Source organism: Oncorhynchus mykiss, chromosome 7, assembly GCF_013265735.2.
Source record: "Oncorhynchus mykiss isolate Arlee chromosome 7, USDA_OmykA_1.1, whole genome shotgun sequence".
NCBI lineage: Eukaryota > Metazoa > Chordata > Actinopteri > Salmoniformes > Salmonidae > Oncorhynchus > Oncorhynchus mykiss.
The window spans coordinates 485,001-506,912 of NC_048571.1; the positions used below are offsets into that span (position 1 = coordinate 485,001).

The 21,912-nt window shown below is 45.6% G+C and overlaps 1 protein-coding gene across 1 annotated transcript in view; it reads right to left on the reverse strand.

The window, feature by feature from the left end:
• LOC110496965 (transmembrane protein 255B-like) overlaps positions 1–17,921 on the reverse strand; it is a 24,190-nt gene extending 6,269 nt beyond the window's left edge. Inside the window, exons 1-4 of the mRNA XM_036984383.1 lie at positions 17,354–17,921; positions 16,535–16,677; positions 14,791–14,853; positions 4,343–4,464 (exon numbers count right to left, since the gene is read on the reverse strand). Of these exons, the coding sequence (XP_036840278.1) occupies positions 4,343–4,464; positions 14,791–14,853; positions 16,535–16,677; positions 17,354–17,417 (392 nt within the window). The 5' untranslated portion in view covers positions 17,418–17,921. The remainder of the gene's footprint in view (positions 1–4,342; positions 4,465–14,790; positions 14,854–16,534; positions 16,678–17,353) is intronic.
• Positions 17,922–21,912: the final 3,991 nt, after the last annotated feature.

A 21,912-nucleotide genomic window follows, 5' to 3' on the forward strand; every position in this document is an offset into this window, starting at 1 on the left:
CACACAGTCCAGTTCATAGTGAATGATGACAGGTCCTACTGCCTGTAAACACACAGTCCAGTTCATAGTGAATGATGACAGGTCTTACTGCCTGTAAACACACAGTCCAGTTCAAAGTGAATGATGACAGGTCTTACTGCCTGTAAACACACAGTCCAGTTCAAAGTGAATGATGACAGGTCCTACTGCCTGTAAACACACAGTCCAGTTCAAAGTGAATGATGACAGGTCCTACTGCCTGTAAACACACAGTCCAGTTCAAAGTGAATGATGACAGGTCCTACTGCCTGTAAACACACAGTCCAGTTCAAAGTGAATGATGACAGGTCTTACTGCCTGTAAACACACAGTCCAGTTCAAAGTGAATGATGACAGGTCCTACTGCCTGTAAACACACAGTCCAGTTCATAGTGAATGATGACAGGTCTTACTGCCTGTAAACACACAGTCCAGTTCAAAGTGAATGATGACAGGTCCTACTGCCTGTAAACACACAATCCAGTTAAAAGTGAATGATGACAGGTCCTACTGCCTGTAAACACACAGTCTAGTTCATAGTGAATGATGACAGGTCCTACTGCCTGTAAACACACAGTCCAGTTCATAGTGAATGATGACAGCTCTTACTGCCTGTAAACACACAGTCCAGTTCATAGTGAATGATGACAGGTCTTACTGCCTGTAAACAAACAGTCCAGTTCATAGTGAATGATGACAGGTCTTACTGCCTGTAAACACACAGTCCAGTTCAAAGTGAATGATGACAGGTCCTACTGCCTGTAAACACACAGTCCAGTTCAAAGTGAATGATGACAGGTCCTACTGCCTGTAAACACACAGTCCAGTTCAAAGTGAATGATGACAGGTCCTACTGCCTGTAAACACACAGTCCAGTTCAAAGTGAATGATGACAGGTCCTACTGCCTGTAAACACACAGTCCAGTTCAAAGTGAATGATGACAGGTCTTACTGCCTGTAAACACACAGTCCAGTTCAAAGTGAATGATGACAGGTCCTACTGCCTGTAAACACACAGTCCAGTTCATAGTGAATGATGACAGGTCCTACTGCCTGTAAACACACAGTCTAGTTCATAGTGAATGATGACAGGTCCTACAGCCTGTAGACACACAGTCCAGTTCATAGTGAATGATGACAGGTCCTACTGCCTGTAAACACACAGTCCAGTTCATAGTGAATGATGACAGGTCCTACTGCCTGTAAACACACAGTCCAGTTCAAAGTGAATGATGACAGGTCCTACTGCCTGTAAACACACAGTCCAGTTCAAAGTGAATGATGACAGGTCCTACTGCCTGTAAACACACAGTCCAGTTCAAAGTGAATGATGACAGGTCTTACTGCCTGTAAACACACAGTCCAGTTCAAAGTGAATGATGACAGGTCCTACTGCCTGTAAACACACAGTCCAGTTCATAGTGAATGATGACAGGTCCTACTGCCTGTAAACACACAGTCTAGTTCATAGTGAATGATGACAGGTCCTACAGCCTGTAGACACACAGTCCAGTTCATAGTGAATGATGACAGGTCCTACTGCCTGTAAACACACAGTCCAGTTCATAGTGAATGATGACAGGTCCTACTGCCTGTAAACACACAGTCCAGTTCATAGTGAATGATGACAGGTCCTACTGCCTGTAAACACACAGTCCAGTTCATAGTGAATGATGACAGGTCCTACTGCCTGTAAACACACAGTCCAGTTCATAGTGAATGATGACAGGTCCTACTGCCTGTAAACACACAGTCCAGTTCATAGTGAATGATGACAGGTCCTTTGTTTTTAACAATTCTCCCCAATTTCGTGGTCTCATCGCTGCAACTCCCGTACGGACTCGGGAGAGGCGAAGGTCAAGAGCCGTGCGTCCTCCAAAACACAACCCAGCCAAGCCGCACTGCTTCTTGACACAATGACAACTTAACCCGCAAGTGATGGGTCAAGGACATCCCTGCCGGCCAAACCCTCCCCTAACCCGGACGATGCTGGGCCAAACCCTCCCCTAACCCGGACGATGCTGGGCCAAACCCTCCCCTAACCCGGACGACGCTGGGCCAAACCCTCCCCTAACCCGGACGACGCTGGGCCAAACCCTCCCCTAACCCGGACGACGCTGGGCCAAACCCTCCCCTAACCCGGACGACGCTGGGCCAAACCCTCCCCTAACCCGGACGATGCTGGGCCAAACCCTCCCCGCTGGACCAAACCCTCTCCTAACCCGGACGACGCTGGGCCAAACCCTCCCCTAACCCGGACGATGCTGGGCTAAACCCTCCCCTAACCCGGACGACGCTGGGCCAATTGTGCGCCGCCCCATGAGTCTCCCGGTCGCGGCCGGTTGCGACACAGCCTGGACTCGAACCAGGATCTCTAGTGGCACAGCTAGCACTGTGATGCAGTGCCTTAGACCCCTGCACCACTCGGGAGGCCCTGGCAGGCCCTTGTGGCAAATGGCTTGTTTACATAAATCAATCAATCAAATGTATTTATAAAGCCCTTTTTACATAAGTATTCAGACCCTTTGCTATGAGACTCGAAATTGAGCTCAGGTGCATCCTGTTTCCATTGATCATCCTTGAGATGTTTCTACAACTTGATTGGAATCCACCTGTGGTAAATTCAATTGATTGGACATGACTTGGAAAGGCACACACCGGTCTATAAGTCCCACAGTTGACAGTGTATGTCAGAGCAAAAACCAAGCCATGAGGTCGAAGGAATTGTTCGTAGAGCTCCGAGACAGGATTGTGTTGAGGCACAGATCTGGTGAAGGGTAGCAAAAAGTGTCTGCAGCAATGAAGGTCCCCAAGAACACAGTGGCCTCCATCATTCTTAAATGGAAGAAGTTTGGAACCACCAAGACTCTTCCTAGAGCTGCCTGTTATCTGTTCCTTCATCTCACAGCACTTTTCTCAGTCTGGTCCTGTCTTTTGGACGGTCTGATGACACAGTATATATACATAGTATCCTAGTAGTATACAGTATATATACATAGTATCCTAGTATTATACAGTATATATACATAGTATCCTAGTAGTATACAGTATATATACATAGTATCCTAGTAGTATACAGTATATATACATAGTATCCTAGTAGTATACAGTATATATACATAGTATCCTAGTAGTATACAGTATACATAGTATCCTAGTAGTATACAGTATACATAGTATCCTAGTAGTATACAGTATACATAGTATCCTAGTAGTATACAGTATACATAGTATCCTAGTAGTATACAGTATACATAGTATCCTAGTAGTATACAGTATATATACATAGTATCCTAGTAGTATACAGTATACATAGTATCCTAGTAGTATACAGTATATATACATAGTATACTAGTAGTATACAGTATACATAGTATCCTAGTAGTATACAGTATACATAGTATCCTAGTAGTATACAGTATACATAGTATCCTAGTAGTATACAGTATACATAGTATCCTAGTAGTATACAGTATACATAGTATCCTAGTAGTATACAGTATACATAGTATCCTAGTAGTATACAGTATATATACATAGTATCCTAGTAGTATACAGTATATATACATAGTATACTGTAGCTACAGCAGAGTTACTTGTTCCATTCCTACCTTAAAAGGAAACGAGAGGTTTCTTCACCAGCGTCAATAATCCACAGTAATACAGACGTGAAATGTAAACAACTGCATCCCGATGAGATTCGGTTTCATGTGGCGATATTCAGATGAACATTGTCTTTGTGCATCTACATTGCTTGCTGTTTGGGGTTTTAGGCTGGGCTTCTGTACAGCCCTTTGGGACATCAGCTGATGTAAAAAGGGCTTTATAAATACATTTGATTGATTGATTGATTGATTGATTGATTGATTGAGTGTCTGTTTGTATCATATCTGCAAAGTAGTTAAAACACTGTCAGTTCCACTTTAAGGCTGTGGTAAAAGTAGTGCACTATCTAGGGTAAAGGGGGCTGTTTGGGAGGCAACCTAGAATTCTGTAGCTTGTCTTGTCTCAGAGTGAAGGGATGTTAGTGTTATTATGGGATGTTCAATCGGTCTTAACTGGGCTGTCGTCACAGGCTGTCAGACCAGAGCACCCACAATGCCGGGCAGGGCGAGTGCTCAGATAGATTGGTCTGATTTGACTGTTGCCATGTGAATAACGACAGAGCGGTGACGGGGACAGTTCGCCACGGAGACCAGAGACCAGAGTTCCATCTGATTGTTTCTACAACGTTTCATTACCGGAGTCAGCCTGAGCAGAGGGTGTGTGTGTGTGTGTGTGTGTGTGTGCGTGCGTGTGTGTGAGTGTGAGTGTGCGTGTGCGTGTGTGTGTGTGTGCGTGTGCGTGTGTACTGACTATGAACTCAGCCGCGATGATTCCGTCCACGATGGCACAGAAGAAGGAAGCGATGACTCCCATACTGATGAAGATGATGGCTGCCATGAGCTGCAGGAGGAAGAGAGCGAGAGGAGAAGAAGGAGGAGGGGGGAGAAGGAGAGGAAGAGAGGAAGAAGAGGAGGTAAGGAGGAGAAGCGAGGAGGTTAAGGAGAGGAGGAGAGGGAGAGAAGGAGAGAAGTAGAATTAGTAAGTGTAATGCACATAGCACACCCCGACACACAAACACAGCCAGTGTCCCAGTCAGTGCCCTTGCCTCAGATGATTGTGTTGCCTGGATGAGGACTGGGGTACTAAAGGAAATGTACAGCTCTCTGCTTCCTGCCTCGTCAGGCAGAGGTACTTTATGGGTTGTTTAGTGTCCTCCAATCAGAGTGGGCCAAAGGGACGACCCTTCTACACAGGGAAGGTCAATCTCATTCCCCCGATCTGATTCACCAACACACACACCTTAACACAGTCTCTCTCTCATACACACACGTCACATACTCATCCACGCACGCACGTACCCACACACACACAAGCACACACACCTTTTCACAATCTCTTCTCACACACACACACACAAACATGTTCACAAACTCACATACTCTGACAAACACACACATCCTATGAAGACACATCCTAAACTCAGTTAAATCAATACAGCGTCGTTCCATTGACAGGGAGAAAACCATTCATGTTATAAACCCAGTCAGCTGGAAATGAGGGTTTTCTAATCAAGGCCTGTTCATGTGAACATGACTGGTGGTCATTTTAATTCTTCAGCTCACTGAGTCACCATGATGGAGTGTGTGTGAGAGCACGTTTCTCTCTCTCACACACACTCACTCACACACACACACACACACACACACACACACACACACACACACACACACACACACACACACACACACACACACACACACACACACACACACACACACACACACACACACACACACACACACACACACACAGACACACAGACACACACTGCCCATCCAACCCAAGCAGACCCGATCACAGATGGGTGTTCATCAAGTTGATATTGTAAAGCGTTTTAACTGCCTCCCAATCCCTCCTAGCAGACTGGTGCTGGGCTGATGGCCGTGTGCTTTTCCTGTACCTCCTTACTGCCCTGGCCCAGCTTTCATCCCTCCCTGCCGTGACACTCTCTATCAATGGAGATACACATGTTCCTCAAGACTCTCTTTTTACACAAGGTGAAAATCTGAATCCAACAGAAGCCTCAATACACACAAAGTCCTCTACTCCTCTCATATCCCATCTCTCCTCCTCTCATCTCCTCTCATATCCCATCTCTCCTCCTCTCCCCTCCTCTCTTAACCCATCTCTACTCCTCTCTTAACCCATCTCCCCTCCTCTCTTAACCCATCTCTACTCCTCTCTTAACCCATCTCTACTCCTCTCTTAACCCATCTCTCCTCCTCTCTTAACCCATCTCTCCCCATATCTTAACCCATCTCTACTCCTCTCTTAACCCATCTCTCCTCCTCTCCCCTCCTCTCTTAACCCATCTCTCCCCCTCTCTTAACCCATCTCTCCCCCTCTCTTAACCCATCTCTCCTCCTCTCCCCTCCTCTCTTAACCCATCTCTACTCCTCTCTTAACCCATCTCTCCTCCTCTCCCCTCCTCTCTTAACCCATCTCTCCCCCTCTCTTAACCCATCTCTACTCCTCTCTTAACCCATCTCTCCTCCTCTCCCCTCCTCTCTTAACCCATCTCTCCCCCTCTCTTAACCCATCTCTCCCCCTCTCTTAACCCATCTCTCCCCCTCTCTTAACACATCTCCTCTCCTCTTAACACATCTCTCCTCCTCTCCTCTCCCATCTCTCCTCCTCTCCTCTCCCATCTCTCCTCCTCTCCTCTCCCATCTATCCTCCTCTCCTCTCCCATCTCTCCTCCTCTCCTCTCCCATCTCTCCTCCTCTCCTCTCCCATCTCTCCTCCTCTCCTCTCCAATCTCTCCTCCTCTCCTCTCCCATCTCTCCTCCTCTCCTCTTAACACATCTCTCCTCCTCTCCTATCCCATCTCCCCTCCTCTCCTCTCCCATCTCTCCTCCTCTCCTCTCCCATCTCTCCTCCTCTCCTCTCCCATCTCTCCTCCTCTCCTCTCCCATCTCTCCTCCTCTCCTCTTAACACATCTCTCCCCCTCTCCTCTCCCATCTCTCCTCCTCTCCTCTCCCATCTCTCCTCCTCTCCTCTCCCATCTCTCCCCCTCTCTTAAGCCATCTCTCCTCCTCTCCTCTCCCATCTCTCCCCCTCTCTTAACACATCTCCTCTCCTCTTAACACATCTCTCCTCCTCTCCTCTCCCATCTCTCCTCCTCTCCTCTCCCATCTCTCCTCCTCTCCTCTCCCATCTCTCCTCCTCTCCTCTCCCATCTCTCCTCCTCTCCTCTCCCATCTCTCCTCCTCTCCTCTCCCATCTCTCCTCCTCTCCTCTCCTCTCCCATCTCTCCTCCTCTCCTCTTAACACATCTCTCCTCCTCTCCTCTCCCATCTCTCCTCCTCTCCTCTCCCATCTCTCCTCCTCTCCTCTCCCATCTCTCCTCCTCTCCTCTCCTCTCCCATCTCTCCTCCTCTCCTCTTAACACATCTCTCCTCCTCTCCTCTCCCATCTCTCCTCCTCTCCTCTTAACACATCTCTCCTCCTCTCCTCTCCCATCTCTCTTCCTCGGTCCAGTGTAGTTCATTAGCAGTTTAAATGACTGCTGTTTTATGGGCTGCAGAAGGAGAGGTCCCTGCCCGGCACAGAACAGTGTGTAGCAGGCGATGACAATGGGCCCTGACAACAGCATTAGTTCACTTTACCTAAAGCACCAGCTGCCAGCTCGTAAAAACCCACTCCCTCACACACTTTCGAGAGAGAGAGAGAGAGAGAGAGAGAGAGAGAGAGAGAGGGAGAGGGACAGAGAGAGATAAAGACAGACAGAGAAAGGGGGGCAGATGAACGAAGGAGACAAAGATAGACATAAAGAGAGAATGAGAGAGAATGAGATACAATGAGAGATAAAGAGAGAGGGGGAGAGAGAGATACAACGACAGATAGAGAGAGAGAGAGATACAACGACAGATAGAGAGAGAGAGAGGATCTACAATGTTAGGTAACAGCTCCTAATGACCATCTGAAGGTGGAGAGGATCACTGCGGAGCGGACAGTAATCAACGGCCAGAGGCGGGCGGCCACCATGATTATCAGCTGCTGGACACACCACGGCCCTCTGGGTAAAATACGACCCTTAACTGGCCACCGCCCGAGCCACAAGGTTACCGGGAGGACGACACACACAGTATGAAATACACCCTCAAACTACCGGGAGGACAACAGTCTCTGAAACAGACCTCTTAACTTCCTCTAGTGTCAGAGGATCCAGGCCTGACAACACCAACGAACAGGTCTATTGAAACTAACTGTTGTTCTTGTTCAGGTAACAGAGTAGAGTTCCTTCAATCACAACCCTCCAAACAGTCACTTCCTTTCAGTTAGAGGTTATAGATGTCACAGGTCTCTGAGTTCCAGGAAGTGACACAGTGTCACCTGACTCTGGTCTGTGGTGTTGAAACTGCAGGGTGATACGGCTTGTTGCTCTCTAATGAGCCAACCTGATCATCCCGATCTGCTATCACTTTACTACTGATACTAACATAGAGGTGTGAGAGAGAGAGAGAGAGAGGGGGGGAGAGAGAGAGAGAGTGAGAGAGAGAGAGAGAGAGAGAGAGGGAGAGAGGGGGAGAGGGAGAGAGAGAGAGAGATAGAGAGAGAGAGAGAGAGAGAGAGAGAGAGAGAGAGAGAGAGGGGTTCTTAGTTATGGACACTGCAGCTCAGTGAGTGTGCCAGCCAGCAGCTATGTTGTCATTACATTTTAAGGCTGTAAACTGGGGACAGAGAGCCATGCTGGGCAGGGGGGAGGAGGGGAGGCAGGGGGGAGGAGTGAAAGTTGAGGGTGTGTGAGGGGTTGGCACAGTGGCACCTCTTGTGCAGAGCAACTATAAGCCCAGTAGTATGTATTCTGAGGTAACGTCAAGCTGGCCTCTACACCTGCTGACAGTCACCAGTGAAAAGAAAAGGTAGCTTTGGATCCAGTATACAGTTCCTCTGTAACCTACAATGGATCCAGTATACAGTTCCTGTGTAACCTACAATGGATCCAGTATACAGTTCCTGTGTAACCTACAATAGATCCAGTATACAGTTCCTGTGTAACCTACAATGGATCCAGTATTACAGTTCCTGTGTAACCTACAATGGATCCAGTATTACAGTTCCTGTGTAACCTACAATGGATCCAGTATACAGTTCCTGTGTAACCTACAATGGATCCAGTATACAGTTCCTCTGTAACCTACAATGGATCCAGTATACAGTTCCTGTGTAACCTACAATGGATCCAGTATTACAGTTCCTGTGTAACCTACAATGGATCCAGTATTACAGTTCCTGTGTAACCTACAATGGATCCAGTATACAGTTCCTCTGTAACCTACAATGGATCCAGTATACAGTTCCTCTGTAACCTACAATGGATCCAGTATACAGTTCCTCTGTAACCTACAATGGATCCAGTATACAGTTCCTCTGTAACCTACAATGGATCCAGTATACAGTTCCTCTGTAACCTACAATGGATCCAGTATACAGTTCCTCTGTAACCTACAATGGATCCAGTATACAGTTCCTCTGTAACCTACAATGGATCCAGTATACAGTTCCTCTGTAACCTACAATGGATCCAGTATACAGTTCCTCTGTAACCTACAATGGATCCAGTATATAGTTCCTCTGTAACCTACAATGGATCCAGTATACAGTTCCTCTGTAACCTACAATGGATCCAGTATACAGTTCCTCTGTAACCTACAATGGATCCAGTATACAGTTCCTGTGTAACCTACAATGGATCCAGTATACAGTTCCTGTGTAACCTACAATGGATCCAGTATTACAGTTCCTCTGTAACCTACAATGGATCCAGTATACAGTTCCTCTGTAACCTACAATGGATCCAGTATACAGTTCCTCTGTAACCTACAATGGATCCAGTATATAGTTCCTGTGTAACCTACAATGGATCCAGTATACAGTTCCTGTGTAACCTACAATGGATCCAGTATATAGTTCCTGTGTAACCTACAATGGATCCAGTATTACAGTTCCTCTGTAACCTACAATGGATCCAGTATACAGTTCCTGTGTAACCTAAAATGGATCCAGTATACAGTTCCTCTGTAACCTACAATAGATCCAGTATTACAGTTCCTTTGTAACCTACAATGGATCCAGTATACAGTTCCTCTGTAACCTACAATGGATCCAGTATACAGTTCCTCTGTAACCTACAATGGATCCAGTATACAGTTCCTGTGTAACCTACAATGGATCCAGTATACAGTTCCTGTGTAACCTACAATGGATCCAGTATACAGTTCCTGTGTAACCTACAATGGATCCAGTATACAGTTCCTCTGTAACCTACAATGGATCCAGTATACAGTTCCTGTGTAACCTACAATGGATCCAGTATTACAGTTCCTCTGTAACCTACAATGGATCCAGTATACAGTTCCTGTGTAACCTACAATGGATCCAGTATTACAGTTCCTGTGTAACCTACAATAGATCCAGTATTACAGTTCCTGTGTAACCTACAATGGATCCAGTATACAGTTCCTCTGTAACCTACAATGGATCCAGTATACAGTTCCTCTGTAACCTACAATGGATCCAGTATACAGTTCCTGTGTAACCTACAATGGATCCAGTATACAGTTCCTGTGTAACCTACAATGGATCCAGTATACAGTTCCTGTGTAACCTACAATGGATCCAGTATACAGTTCCTCTGTAACCTACAATGGATCCAGTATTACAGTTCCTGTGTAACCTACAATGGATCCAGTATACAGTTCCTCTGTAACCTACAATGGATCCAGTATACAGTTCCTCTGTAACCTACAATGGATCCAGTATACAGTTCCTGTGTAACCTACAATGGATCCAGTATACAGTTCCTGTGTAACCTACAATGGATCCAGTATACAGTTCCTGTGTAACCTACAATGGATCCAGTATATAGTTCCTGTGTAACCTACAATGGATCCAGTATACAGTTCCTGTGTAACATACAATGGATCCAATATTACAGTTCCTCTGTAACCTACAATGGATCCAGTATACAGTTCCTGTGTAACCTACAATGGATCCAGTATATAGTTCCTCTGTAACCTACAATGGATCCAGTATACAGTTCCTGTGTAACCTACAATGGATCCAGTATTACAGTTCCTGTGTAACCTACAATGGATCCAGTATTACAGTTCCTCTGTAACCTACAATGGATCCAGTATACAGTTCCTGTGTAACCTACAATGGATCCAGTATTACAGTCCCTGTGTAACCTACAATAGATCCAGTATTACAGTTCCTGTGTAACCTACAATGGATCCAGTATACAGTTCCTGTGTAACCTACAATGGATCCAGTATTACAGTTCCTGTGTAACCTACAATGGATCCAGTATACAGTTCCTGTGTAACATACAATGGATCCAATATTACAGTTCCTCTGTAACCTACAATGGATCCAGTATACAGTTCCTGTGTAACCTACAATGGATCCAGTATATAGTTCCTCTGTAACCTACAATGGATCCAGTATACAGTTCCTCTGTAACCTACAATGGATCCAGTATTACAGTTCCTCTGTAACCTACAATGGATCCAGTATACAGTTCCTGTGTAACCTACAATGGATCCAGTATTACAGTTCCTGTGTAACCTACAATAGATCCAGTATTACAGTTCCTGTGTAACCTACAATGGATCCAGTATACAGTTCCTGTGTAACCTACAATGGATCCAGTATTACAGTTCCTGTGTAACCTACAATGGATCCAGTATACAGTTCCTGTGTAACCTACAATGGATCCAGTATTACAGTTCCTGTGTAACCTACAATGGATCCAGTATTACAGTTCCTGTGTAACCTACAATGGATCCAGTATACAGTTCCTGTGTAACCTACAATGGATCCAGTATTACAGTTCCTGTGTAACCTACAATGGATCCAGTATACAGTTCCTGTGTAACCTACAATGGATCCAGTATACAGTTCCTGTGTAACCTACAATGGATCCAGTATACAGTTCCTGTGTAACCTACAATGGATCCAGTATACAGTTCCTGTGTAACCTACAATGGATCCAGTATTACAGTTCCTGTGTAACCTACAATAGATCCAGTATACAGTTCCTGTGTAACCTACAATGGATCCAGTATACAGTTCCTGTGTAACCTACAATGGATCCAGTATACAGTTCCTGTGTAACCTACAATGGATCCAGTATACAGTTCATGTGTAACCTACAATGGATCCAGTATTACAGTTCCTGTGTAACCTAAAATGGATCCAGTATACAGTTCCTGTGTAACCTACAATGGATCCAGTATTACAGTTCCTGTGTAACCTACAATGGATCCAGTATTACAGTTCCTGTGTAACCTAAAATGGATCCAGTATACAGTTCCTGTGTAACCTACAATGGATCCAGTATACAGTTCCTGTGTAACCTACAATGGATCCAGTATTACAGTTCCTGTGTAACCTACAATGGATCCAGTATACAGTTCCTCTGTAACCTAAAATGGATCCAGTATACAGTTCCTCTGTAACCTACAATGGATCCAGTATTACAGTTCCTGTGTAACCTACAATGGATCCAGTATTACAGTTCCTGTGTAACCTAAAATGGATCCAGTATACAGTTCCTGTGTAACCTACAATGGATCCAGTATTACAGTTCCTGTGTAACCTACAATGGATCCAGTATACAGTTCCTGTGTAACCTACAATGGATCCAGTATTACAGTTCCTGTGTAACCTACAATGGATCCAGTATACAGTTCCTCTGTAACCTACAATGGATCCAGTATACAGTGAGTTGTTGAGGAAGACATGGTGATCCAACCAGATACATGACACCAGACCTGTTAAATAAATGACTAACCTAGAAAGATCCAGGTACAGTCACTGATACCCAGGGGGCCGAGCGGTGCCTCCATGGCACACTGTGTCCCTTTCGGAGAGGTTCCTGTCGTCCTAATGCTTCATCCAATACTAACACAATTACCCGTGTTCTCACCCGAGCTCTAAGCCAATCACATTCACTTCCCTGACCACACATCCAATCAGGTGCATTGACCGAGAACATTACAGTAGAACAGTAATCTAATTTGCCGAAGGCTCAGAAATGGCCCTCTGCTATAAACTATTTTCTAAACTCATAACGTTGGTAACATAACCTGTGTATTGTTGATTAGATGTCCCATCAATAAGAAGGCAAGGTCATGACATCCCAATATTGTTACCTACTGTTCTGTGCCTTCATGTTTACAAATGCCAAAGGGGTAGACATGGGAATCAGGTTAGAGTTAGAGTAAGGGGTAAGGGTTAGGGGTTAGGGTTAATGTCAGGTTAGGGGTAAGGGTTAGGGGTTAGGGTTAATGTCAGGTTAGGGGTAAGGGTTAGGGTTAGGGTTAATATCAGGTTAGGGGTAAGGGTTAGGGGTAAGGGTTAGGGGTTAGGGTTAATGTCAGGTTAGGGGTAAGGGTTAGGGTTAGGGTTAATATCAGGTTAGGGGTAAGGGTTAGGGGTTAGGGTTAATGTCAGGTTAGGGGTAAGGGTTAGGGTTAGGGTTAATATCAGGTTAGGGGTAAGGGTTAGGGGTAAGGGTTAGGGGTTAGGGTTAATGTCAGGTTAGGGGTAAGGGTTAGGGTTAATATCAGGTTAGGGGTAAGGGGTAGGGGTTAGGGATTAGGGTTAATGTCAGGTTAGGGGTAATGGTTAGGGGTTAGGGTTAATGTCAGGTTAGGGGTAAGGGTTAGGGTTAATATCAGGTTAGGGATAAGGGTTAGGGGTTAGGGTTAATGTCAGGTTAGGGGTAAGGGTTAGGGTTAATATCAGGTTAGGGGTAAGGGTTAGGGGTTAGGGTTAATGTCAGGTTAGGGGTAAGGGTTAGGGGTTAGGGTTAATGTCAGGTTAGGGGTAAGGGTTAGGGTTAATATCAGGTTAGGGGTAAGGGTTAGGGGTAAGGGTTAGGGGTTAGGGTTAATGTCAGGTTAGCGGTAAGGGTTAGGGTTAATATCAGGTTAGGGGTAAGGGTTAGGGGTAAGGGTTAGGGGTTAGGGTTAATGTCAGGTTAGGGGTAAGGGTTAGGGTTAATATCAGGTTAGGGGTAAGGGTTAGGGGTTAGGGTTAATGTCAGGTTAGGGGTAAGGGTTAGGGTTAATATCAGGTTAGGGATAAGGGTTAGGGGTTAGGGTTAATGTCAGGTTAGGGGTAAGGGTTAGGGTTAATATCAGGTTAGGGGTAAGGGTTAGGGGTTAGGGTTAACGTCAGGTTAGGGGTTAGGGTTAATATCAGGTTAGGGGTAAGGGTTAGGGGTAACGTCAGGTTAGGGGTAAGGGTTAGGGGTAAGGGTTAGGAGTTAGGGGTAAGGGATTAGGGGTTAGGGTTAATATCAGGTTAGGGGTAAGGGTTAGGGGTAAGGGTAAGGGGTAAGGGTTAGAGGTTAGGAGTTAGGGGTAAGGGATTAGGGGTTATGGTTAATGTCAGGTTAGGGGTAAGGGTTAGAGGTAAGGGTTAGAGGTTAGGAGTTAGGGGTAAGGGATTAGGGGTTATGGTTAATGTCAGGTTAGGGGTAAGGGTTAGGGGTAAGGGATTAGGGGTAAGGGATTAGGGGTTAGGGTTAATGTCAGGTTAGGGGTAAGGGTTAGGGGTAAGGGATTAGGGGTAAGGGATTAGGGGTTAGGGTTAATGTCAGGTTAGGGGTAACGGTTAGGGGTAAGGGTTAGGGATTAGGGTTAATGTCAGGTTAGTGGTAAAGGTTCAGGGTTATCGTCATCTTAGGGTTAAGGGTCAGGGGTAAGGGTTAACTTCAGGTTAGGGTTAGGGGTAAGGGTTAGGGGTAAAGGTTAGGGGTAAGGGTTAGGGGTAAGGGTTAACGTCAGGTTAGGGTTAGGGGTAAGGATTAGGGGTAAAGGTTAGGGGTAAGGGTCAGGGGTTAGGGTTAACGTCAGGTTAGGGTTAGGGGTAAGGGTTAGGTGTAAAGGTTAGGGGTAAGGGTTAGGTGTAAAGGTTAGGGGTAAGGGTTAGGTGTAAAGGTTAGGGGTAAGGATTAACGTCAGGTTAGGGTTAGGGGTAAGGGTTAGGTGTAAAGGTTAGGGGTAAGGGTTAGGTGTAAAGGTTAGGGGTAAGGGTTGGGGGTAAGGGTTGGGGGTAAGGGTTAGTGGTAAGGGTCAGGGGTAAGGGTTAACGTCAGGTTAGGGGTAAGGGTTAGGTGTAAGGGTTAGGGGTAAGGGTTAAAGACTCACCATGGGTCTTCGATTCTCTAGCAAATTAATTCCAACGATCCCTAAGAACGCTCCGAAACTCAGCTGGAGAAAGAGAGAAAGAGGGCACTTTATTTACAGAGATTGTTGACTTTCCACTCGAGGAGAGAGTTCAGTCAGTTGTTATGGTGATAACTGTTGTGCTAGAGGAGAGAGTTCAGTCTGTTGTTATGGTGATAACTGTTGTGCTAGAGGAGAGAGTTCAGTCTGTTGTTATGGTGATAAATGTGGTGCTAGAGGAGAGAGTTCAGTCTGTTGTTATGGTGATAACTGTGATGCTAGAGGAGAGAGTTCAGTCTGTTGTTATGGTGATAACTGTTGTGCTAGAGGAGAGTTCAGTCAGTTGTTATGGTGATAACTGTTGTGCTAGAGGAGAGTTCAGTCAGTTGTTATGGTGATAACTGTGGTGCTAGAGGAGAGTTCAGTCAGTTGTTATGGTGATAACTGTTGTGCTAGAGGAGAGAGTTCAGTCAGTTGTTATGGTGATAACTGTGATGCTAGAGGAGAGAGTTCAGTCTGTTGTTATGGTGATAACTGTGGTGCTAGAGGAGAGTTCAGTCAGTTGTTATGGTGAGAACTGTTGTGCTAGAGGAGAGTTCAGTCAGTTGTTATGGTGATAACTGTGGTGCTAGAGGAGAGTTCAGTCAGTTGTTATGGTGATAACTGTTGTGCTAGAGGAGAGAGTTCAGTCTGTTGTTATGGTGATAACTGTGGTGCTAGAGGAGAGTTCAGTCAGTTGTTATGGTGATAACTGTTGTGCTAGATAAGAGAGTTCAGTCAGTTGTTATGGTGATAACTGTGGTACTAGAGGAGAGAGTTCAGCCTGCTGTTATGGTGATAACTGTGGTGCTAGAGGAGAGAGTTCAGTCTGTTGTTATGGTGATAACTGTGGTGCTAGAGGAGAGAGTTCAGTCAGTTGTTATGGTGATAACTGTGGTGCTAGAGGAGAGAGTTCAGTCTGCTGTTATGGTGATAACTGTTTTGCTAGAGGAGAGAGTTCAGTCTGTTGTTATGGTGATAACTGTTGTGCTAGAGGAGAGAGTTCAGTCAGTTGTTATGGTGATAACTGTGGTGCTAGAGGAGAGTGTTCAGTCAGTTGTTATGGTGATAACTGTGGTGCTAGAGGAAAGAGTTCAGTCTGTTGTTATGGTGATAACTGTTGTGCTAGATGAGAGAGTTCAGTCTGTTGTTATGGTGATAACTGTTGTGCTAGATAAGAGAGTTCAGTCAGTTGTTATGGTGATAACTGTGGTGCTAGAGGAAAGAGTTCAGTATGTTGTTATGGTGATAACTGTTGTGCTAGATGAGAGAGTTCAGTCTGTTGTTATGGTGATAACTGTTGTGCTAGAGGAGAGCGTTCAGTCAGTTGTTATGGTGATAACTGTTGTGCTAGAGGAGAGCGTTCAGTCAGTTGTTATGGTGATAACTGTTGTGCTAGATAAGACAGTTCAGTCAGTTGTTATGGTGATAACTGTGGTGCTAGAGGAGAGAGTTCAGTCTGCTGTTATGGTGATAACTGTGATGCTAGAGGAGAGAGTTAAGTCTGTTGTTATGGTGATAACTGTGGTGCTAGAGGAGAGCGTTCAGTCAGTTGTTATGGTGATAACTGTGGTGCTAGAGGAGAGAGTTCAGTCTGTTGTTATGGTGATAACTGTACACATCTTTTGACCAGAGTGGGCCCTGCATAGGAAATAGGGTGCCGTTTTGGATGCTGCCAGTGACTCACGGTGATGCCAGGGTAGTATCCAGCGACAGCCACGTTCCCGGTACGGGTGGCAGAGACCAGTCCCACCACCAGAACCACCACAGACAGAGACAACAGGGAGATGGTCACCCATAACGCTGTCCTCCGACGCTTCCTATACTGAGCTGGAGGGAGGGGAGAGACAGAGAGAGACAGAGAGACAGAGAGACAGAGACACAGAGTGAGAGATAGGGAGATGGACCACGAGAGAGACAGAGAGCGAGGGAGAGAGAGAGAGACAGAGACAGACAGAGAGAGAGACAGAGCGTGTGAGAGAGAGAGAGAGAGAGAGAGAGACAGAGACAGAGACAGCGAGAGAGAGAGAGAGAGAGAGAGAGAGAGACAGAGACAGAGACAGAGACAGAGACAGAGAGACAGAGAGACAGAGACAGAGAGAGGAGAAAAGGAGATGATGAGAAATACCATAATCAACTCCATGCTTATGATGTAGACAAACACACACTGAATTTGTCAATAGACCCATACATTAGAGACAGAGAGACAGAAAGGCTCAAACAAACCTAACTAGGTTTGACTCAGGACAGCAACAACAACACATAGCCATCCAGACAGACAGACATCCAGACAGACAGTATCTCTATCTGCACTTTCCATTTCACACTGTGTGCAATTCTCCCTGCTGTAAACCTTCTGCTGATGATGCAGAGCAAGTTAAATACTTGATCATCTATTGGAGGCTATAAGCTGTGGGTGTCAGCATTACTGGATCAATTCATTATTTACATGAGATAAGGCAGATGCGGTGGTCAGAAACATTGGGTAATTGAATCATGACTTTACCTGTGGGGTCCAGGACATCTGTTGTTGTTTGTGGTGGTGGTTGTTGTGCCGTTGGCTGCTGCATTCTGCCGTAATTAAAGTCTTCAGGATACTAGAACAACAAACGGCCTAGTAGCCTTTCCCAAAGTTGGTTATGGGGTAGCCTAAAAACAGCATAAATCCACAGGCGAATGGACGATACACTCCTCTTCGTCTCTACAGTATCCTGCAAGAGGCAATCCTCTCCGCCTCTGTTTTACAGCGTCCTTCCTCCCCAGCGCGCCCTGCCAGGTGACGGTCTCCTCTACGCGCCAAACTAGGAATCCGTCACATCACCTGTCGCGCGGGACGGACAGATGGAGATCAATAATAACTCCAATCATGAAGTGTCGAATCACGTGTAATAAAATAAGTCTCCCAAGTTTTCTCAGTAATGTTTTTGTCACCCAACACCGTCTGACGGTTGGGTTAGTTAGAAGATCCTCTCTCTGCCAACTTCGATAACCGGACACCCTCTTCAACCGACGGCCTGTTACGAAAGATGCGCTGCAGCCACAGGACAAAGAAATATTCCTGCCTCTTTCTCACAATCGCCAGAGCCGTTGATGACGATGGCTTAGAGGTACCGTACATAATTTATGTATTTAATCAGTGCTGAATCGTTCGTGGAATATGGTAGATTTCAGTTCATTATTTATTTGGCAGTGACACTGAAAGTGTCTGGTGTTTAATCACGAAGATGACGTTAGGCTATCATTAGGTCCCATCCACATATGAGAAAGATCTAGAAACACAATGTATTATACAGGTCACACATCTTGTTGATAGTCTTCGTCTAGTCGGGGACGGTCCGTTCCTGTCCCTGACACTGAGACAGTGAAATAAGTAGGTCCACTGTTTTAACCAAAGGAGGCCTGGAAATACCAGCTGGGTCAAATGTATGATCTCTAATAGGCTGGTGAAGTCTCATCAGCCGACCAACTGTAAACCATCTGTCGATGTGCCGTTGAGCAAGGCACTTAACCCTAATTGCTCATTTAAGTCGCCCTGGATAACAGTGTCTGCTAAATTACTAAAATGTAAATGTAGAATATATATATATATATATATATATATATATATATATATATATATATATATATATACAGTGGGGAGAACAAGTATTTGAGACACTGCCGATTTTACATGTTTTCCTACTTGCATGTAGAGGTCTGTAATTTTTTATCAAGGTACACTTCAACTGTGAGAGACAGAATCTAAACAAAAATCCAGAAAATCACATTGTATGATTTTTAAGTCATTCATTTGCTTTCACAAAAGGGGTCCCGGACCCAAAAAGTTTGAGAACCCCTGGTGAAGGCTACCGATGTGGGTTGTGTAATACCCATAGAACCCCATCTACCACCCATAAACCCAAACACCACCCATAAACCCATCCATCCATCCACCACCCATAAACCCATCCTTCACCCATAATCCCACCCACCACCTATAAACCCATCCACCACCCATAAACCCATATACCACCCATCCATCCATCCACTACCCATAAACCCATCCACCACCCATAAACCCATCCACCACCCATCCATCCATCCATCCATCCACTACCCATAAACCCATCCACCACCCATAAACCCATCCATCCACCACCCATAAACCCAACAAACCACCCGTAAACCCATGTACCACCCATAAACTCATCTACCAGCCATAAACCCATCCACCATCCACCCACCACCTATAAAACCACCCACCACCCATAAACCCATCCACCCCCCATCCATCCACCCATAAGCCCACCCACCACCCATAAACCCATCCACCACCCATCCATCCATCCACCCACCACCCATAAACCCATCCACCACCCATAAACCCATCCATCCATCCACCAGCCATAAACCACTAAACCACCCATAAACCCATCCACCACCCATAAACCCATCTACCACCCAGAAACCCAACCACCACCCATAAACCCATCTACCACCCACAAACCCATCCACCACCCATTAACCAATCCACCACCCAGAAACCCATCAACTACCCATAAGCCCATCAACCACCCATAAACCCACCCATCCACCAGCCATAACCCCGTAACCCACCCATACACCCATCCACCACCCATAAACTCAACTACCAGCCATAAACCCATTCATCCACCACCCATAAACCAATAAACCACCGATAAACCCACCCACCACCCATAAACCCATTCACCACCCATAAACTCATCCACCACCCATAAACCCATCAACCACCCACAAACCCATCCACCACCCATTAACCAATCCACCACCCAGAAACCCATCAACTACCCATAAGCCCATCAACCACCCATAAACCCACCCATCCACCAGCCATAACCCCGTAACCCACCCATACACCCATCCACCACCCATAAACTCAACTACCAGCCATAAACCCATTCATCCACCACCCATAAACCAATAAACCACCGATAAACCCACCCACCACCCATAAACCCATTCACCACCCATAAACTCATCCACCACCCATAAACCCATCAACTACCCATAAGCCCATCAACCACCCATAAGCCAATCCACCACCCATAAAGCCACCACCCATCCATCCACCACCCATAAACCCATCCATCCACCAACCATAAACCCAACCACCATCCACCACCACCCATCCATTCATCCACCACCCATAAACCCATAAACCCATTTACCACCCATAAGCCCATCTACCACCCATAAGCCCATCAACCACCAATAAACCCATCCACCACCCATAAACCCATCAACTACCCATAAGCCCATCAACCACCCATAAGCCCATCAACCACCCATAAGCCAATACACCACCCATAAAGCCACCACCCATCCATCCACCACCCATAAACCCATCCATCCACCAACCATAAACCCAACCACCATCCACCACCACCCATCCATTCATCCACCACCCATAAACCCATAAACCCATTTACCACCCATAAGCCCATCTACCACCCATAAGCCCATCCACCACCCATAAACTCATCCACCACCCATAAACCCATCAACTACCCATAAGCCCATCAACCACCCATAAGCCAATCCACCACCCATAAAGCCACCACCCATCCATCCACCACCCATAAACCCATCCATCCACCAACCATAAACCCAACCACCATCCACCACCACCCATCCATTCATCCACCACCCATAAACCCATAAACCCATTTACCACCCATAAGCCCATCTACCACCCATAAGCCCATCAACCACCAATAAACCCATCCATCCATCCCCCACCCATAAACCCATCGCCACCCATAAACCCAACCACCATCCACCACAACCCATACATTCATCACCACCCATAAACCCATAAACCCATAAACCCAAGTGATAAGCCCATCTACCACCCATAAACCCAACCACCACCCATAAGCCCATCCACCACCCTATACTGTAGGTAATCAGACATCAACTCATTGCAGTAACACAATAGGCCTACATTACATATTTATTTTCTGTCGAAATGTTTATTTTAATTAATAAACATGATGATTTCTATGGTATAATTACACAGCCATTTACAGTTTCTCAAGTTCTATATAGACAGATCATTTTGTATTTAAACAAATGCACAGGAATTCATAAAACCGTGCTTAACAAGAGGTTCCTGTGTGGGAATCAGAGTGCTAGCACTCGGGAAAGCAACCTAAACAATATAGTATATTATACAATAAAGATAATAATAAATAATAAATATAATATATTGTACAATATAGAAAAAGCAAGAAAAAAAAATCACCCCCTGCAGACCCCTCCTCCCTGCAGACCCCTCCTAACCCCTCCTCCCTGCAGACCCCTCCTAACCCCTCCTCCCTGCAGACCCCTCCTAACCCCTCCTCCCTGCAGACCCCTCCTAACCCCTCCTCCCTGCAGACCCCTGCAGACCCCTCCTAACCCCTCCTCCCTGCAGACCCCTCCTAACCCCTCCTCCCTGCAGACCCCTCCTAACCCCTCCTCCCTGCAGACCCCTCCTAACCCCTCCTCCCTGCAGACCCCTCCTAACCCCTCCTCCCTGCAGACCCCTCCTAACCAACTCATTCCCCCTGGTGCAACAAGAACATTTGAAAATATGTCCTACTCACAGTTTTTGTCACGCATATCTATACTGATATGTCAGGTATATCTATACTGATATGTCAGGTATATCTATACTGATATGTCAGGTATATCTATACTGATATGTCAGGTATATCTATACTGATATGTCACGCATATCTATACTGATATGTCACGCATATCTATACTGATATGTCAGGTATATCTATACTGATATGTCAGGTATATCTATACTGATATGTCACGCATATCTATACTGATATGTCAGGCATATCTATACTGATATGTCACACATATCTATACTGATATGTCAGGTATATCTATACTGATATGTCAGGTATATCTATACTGATATGTCAGGTATATCTATACTGATATGTCAGGTATATCTATACTGATATGTCACGCATATCTATAGTGATATGTCACGCATATCTATACTGATATGTCACGCATATCTATACTGATATGTCAGGTATATCT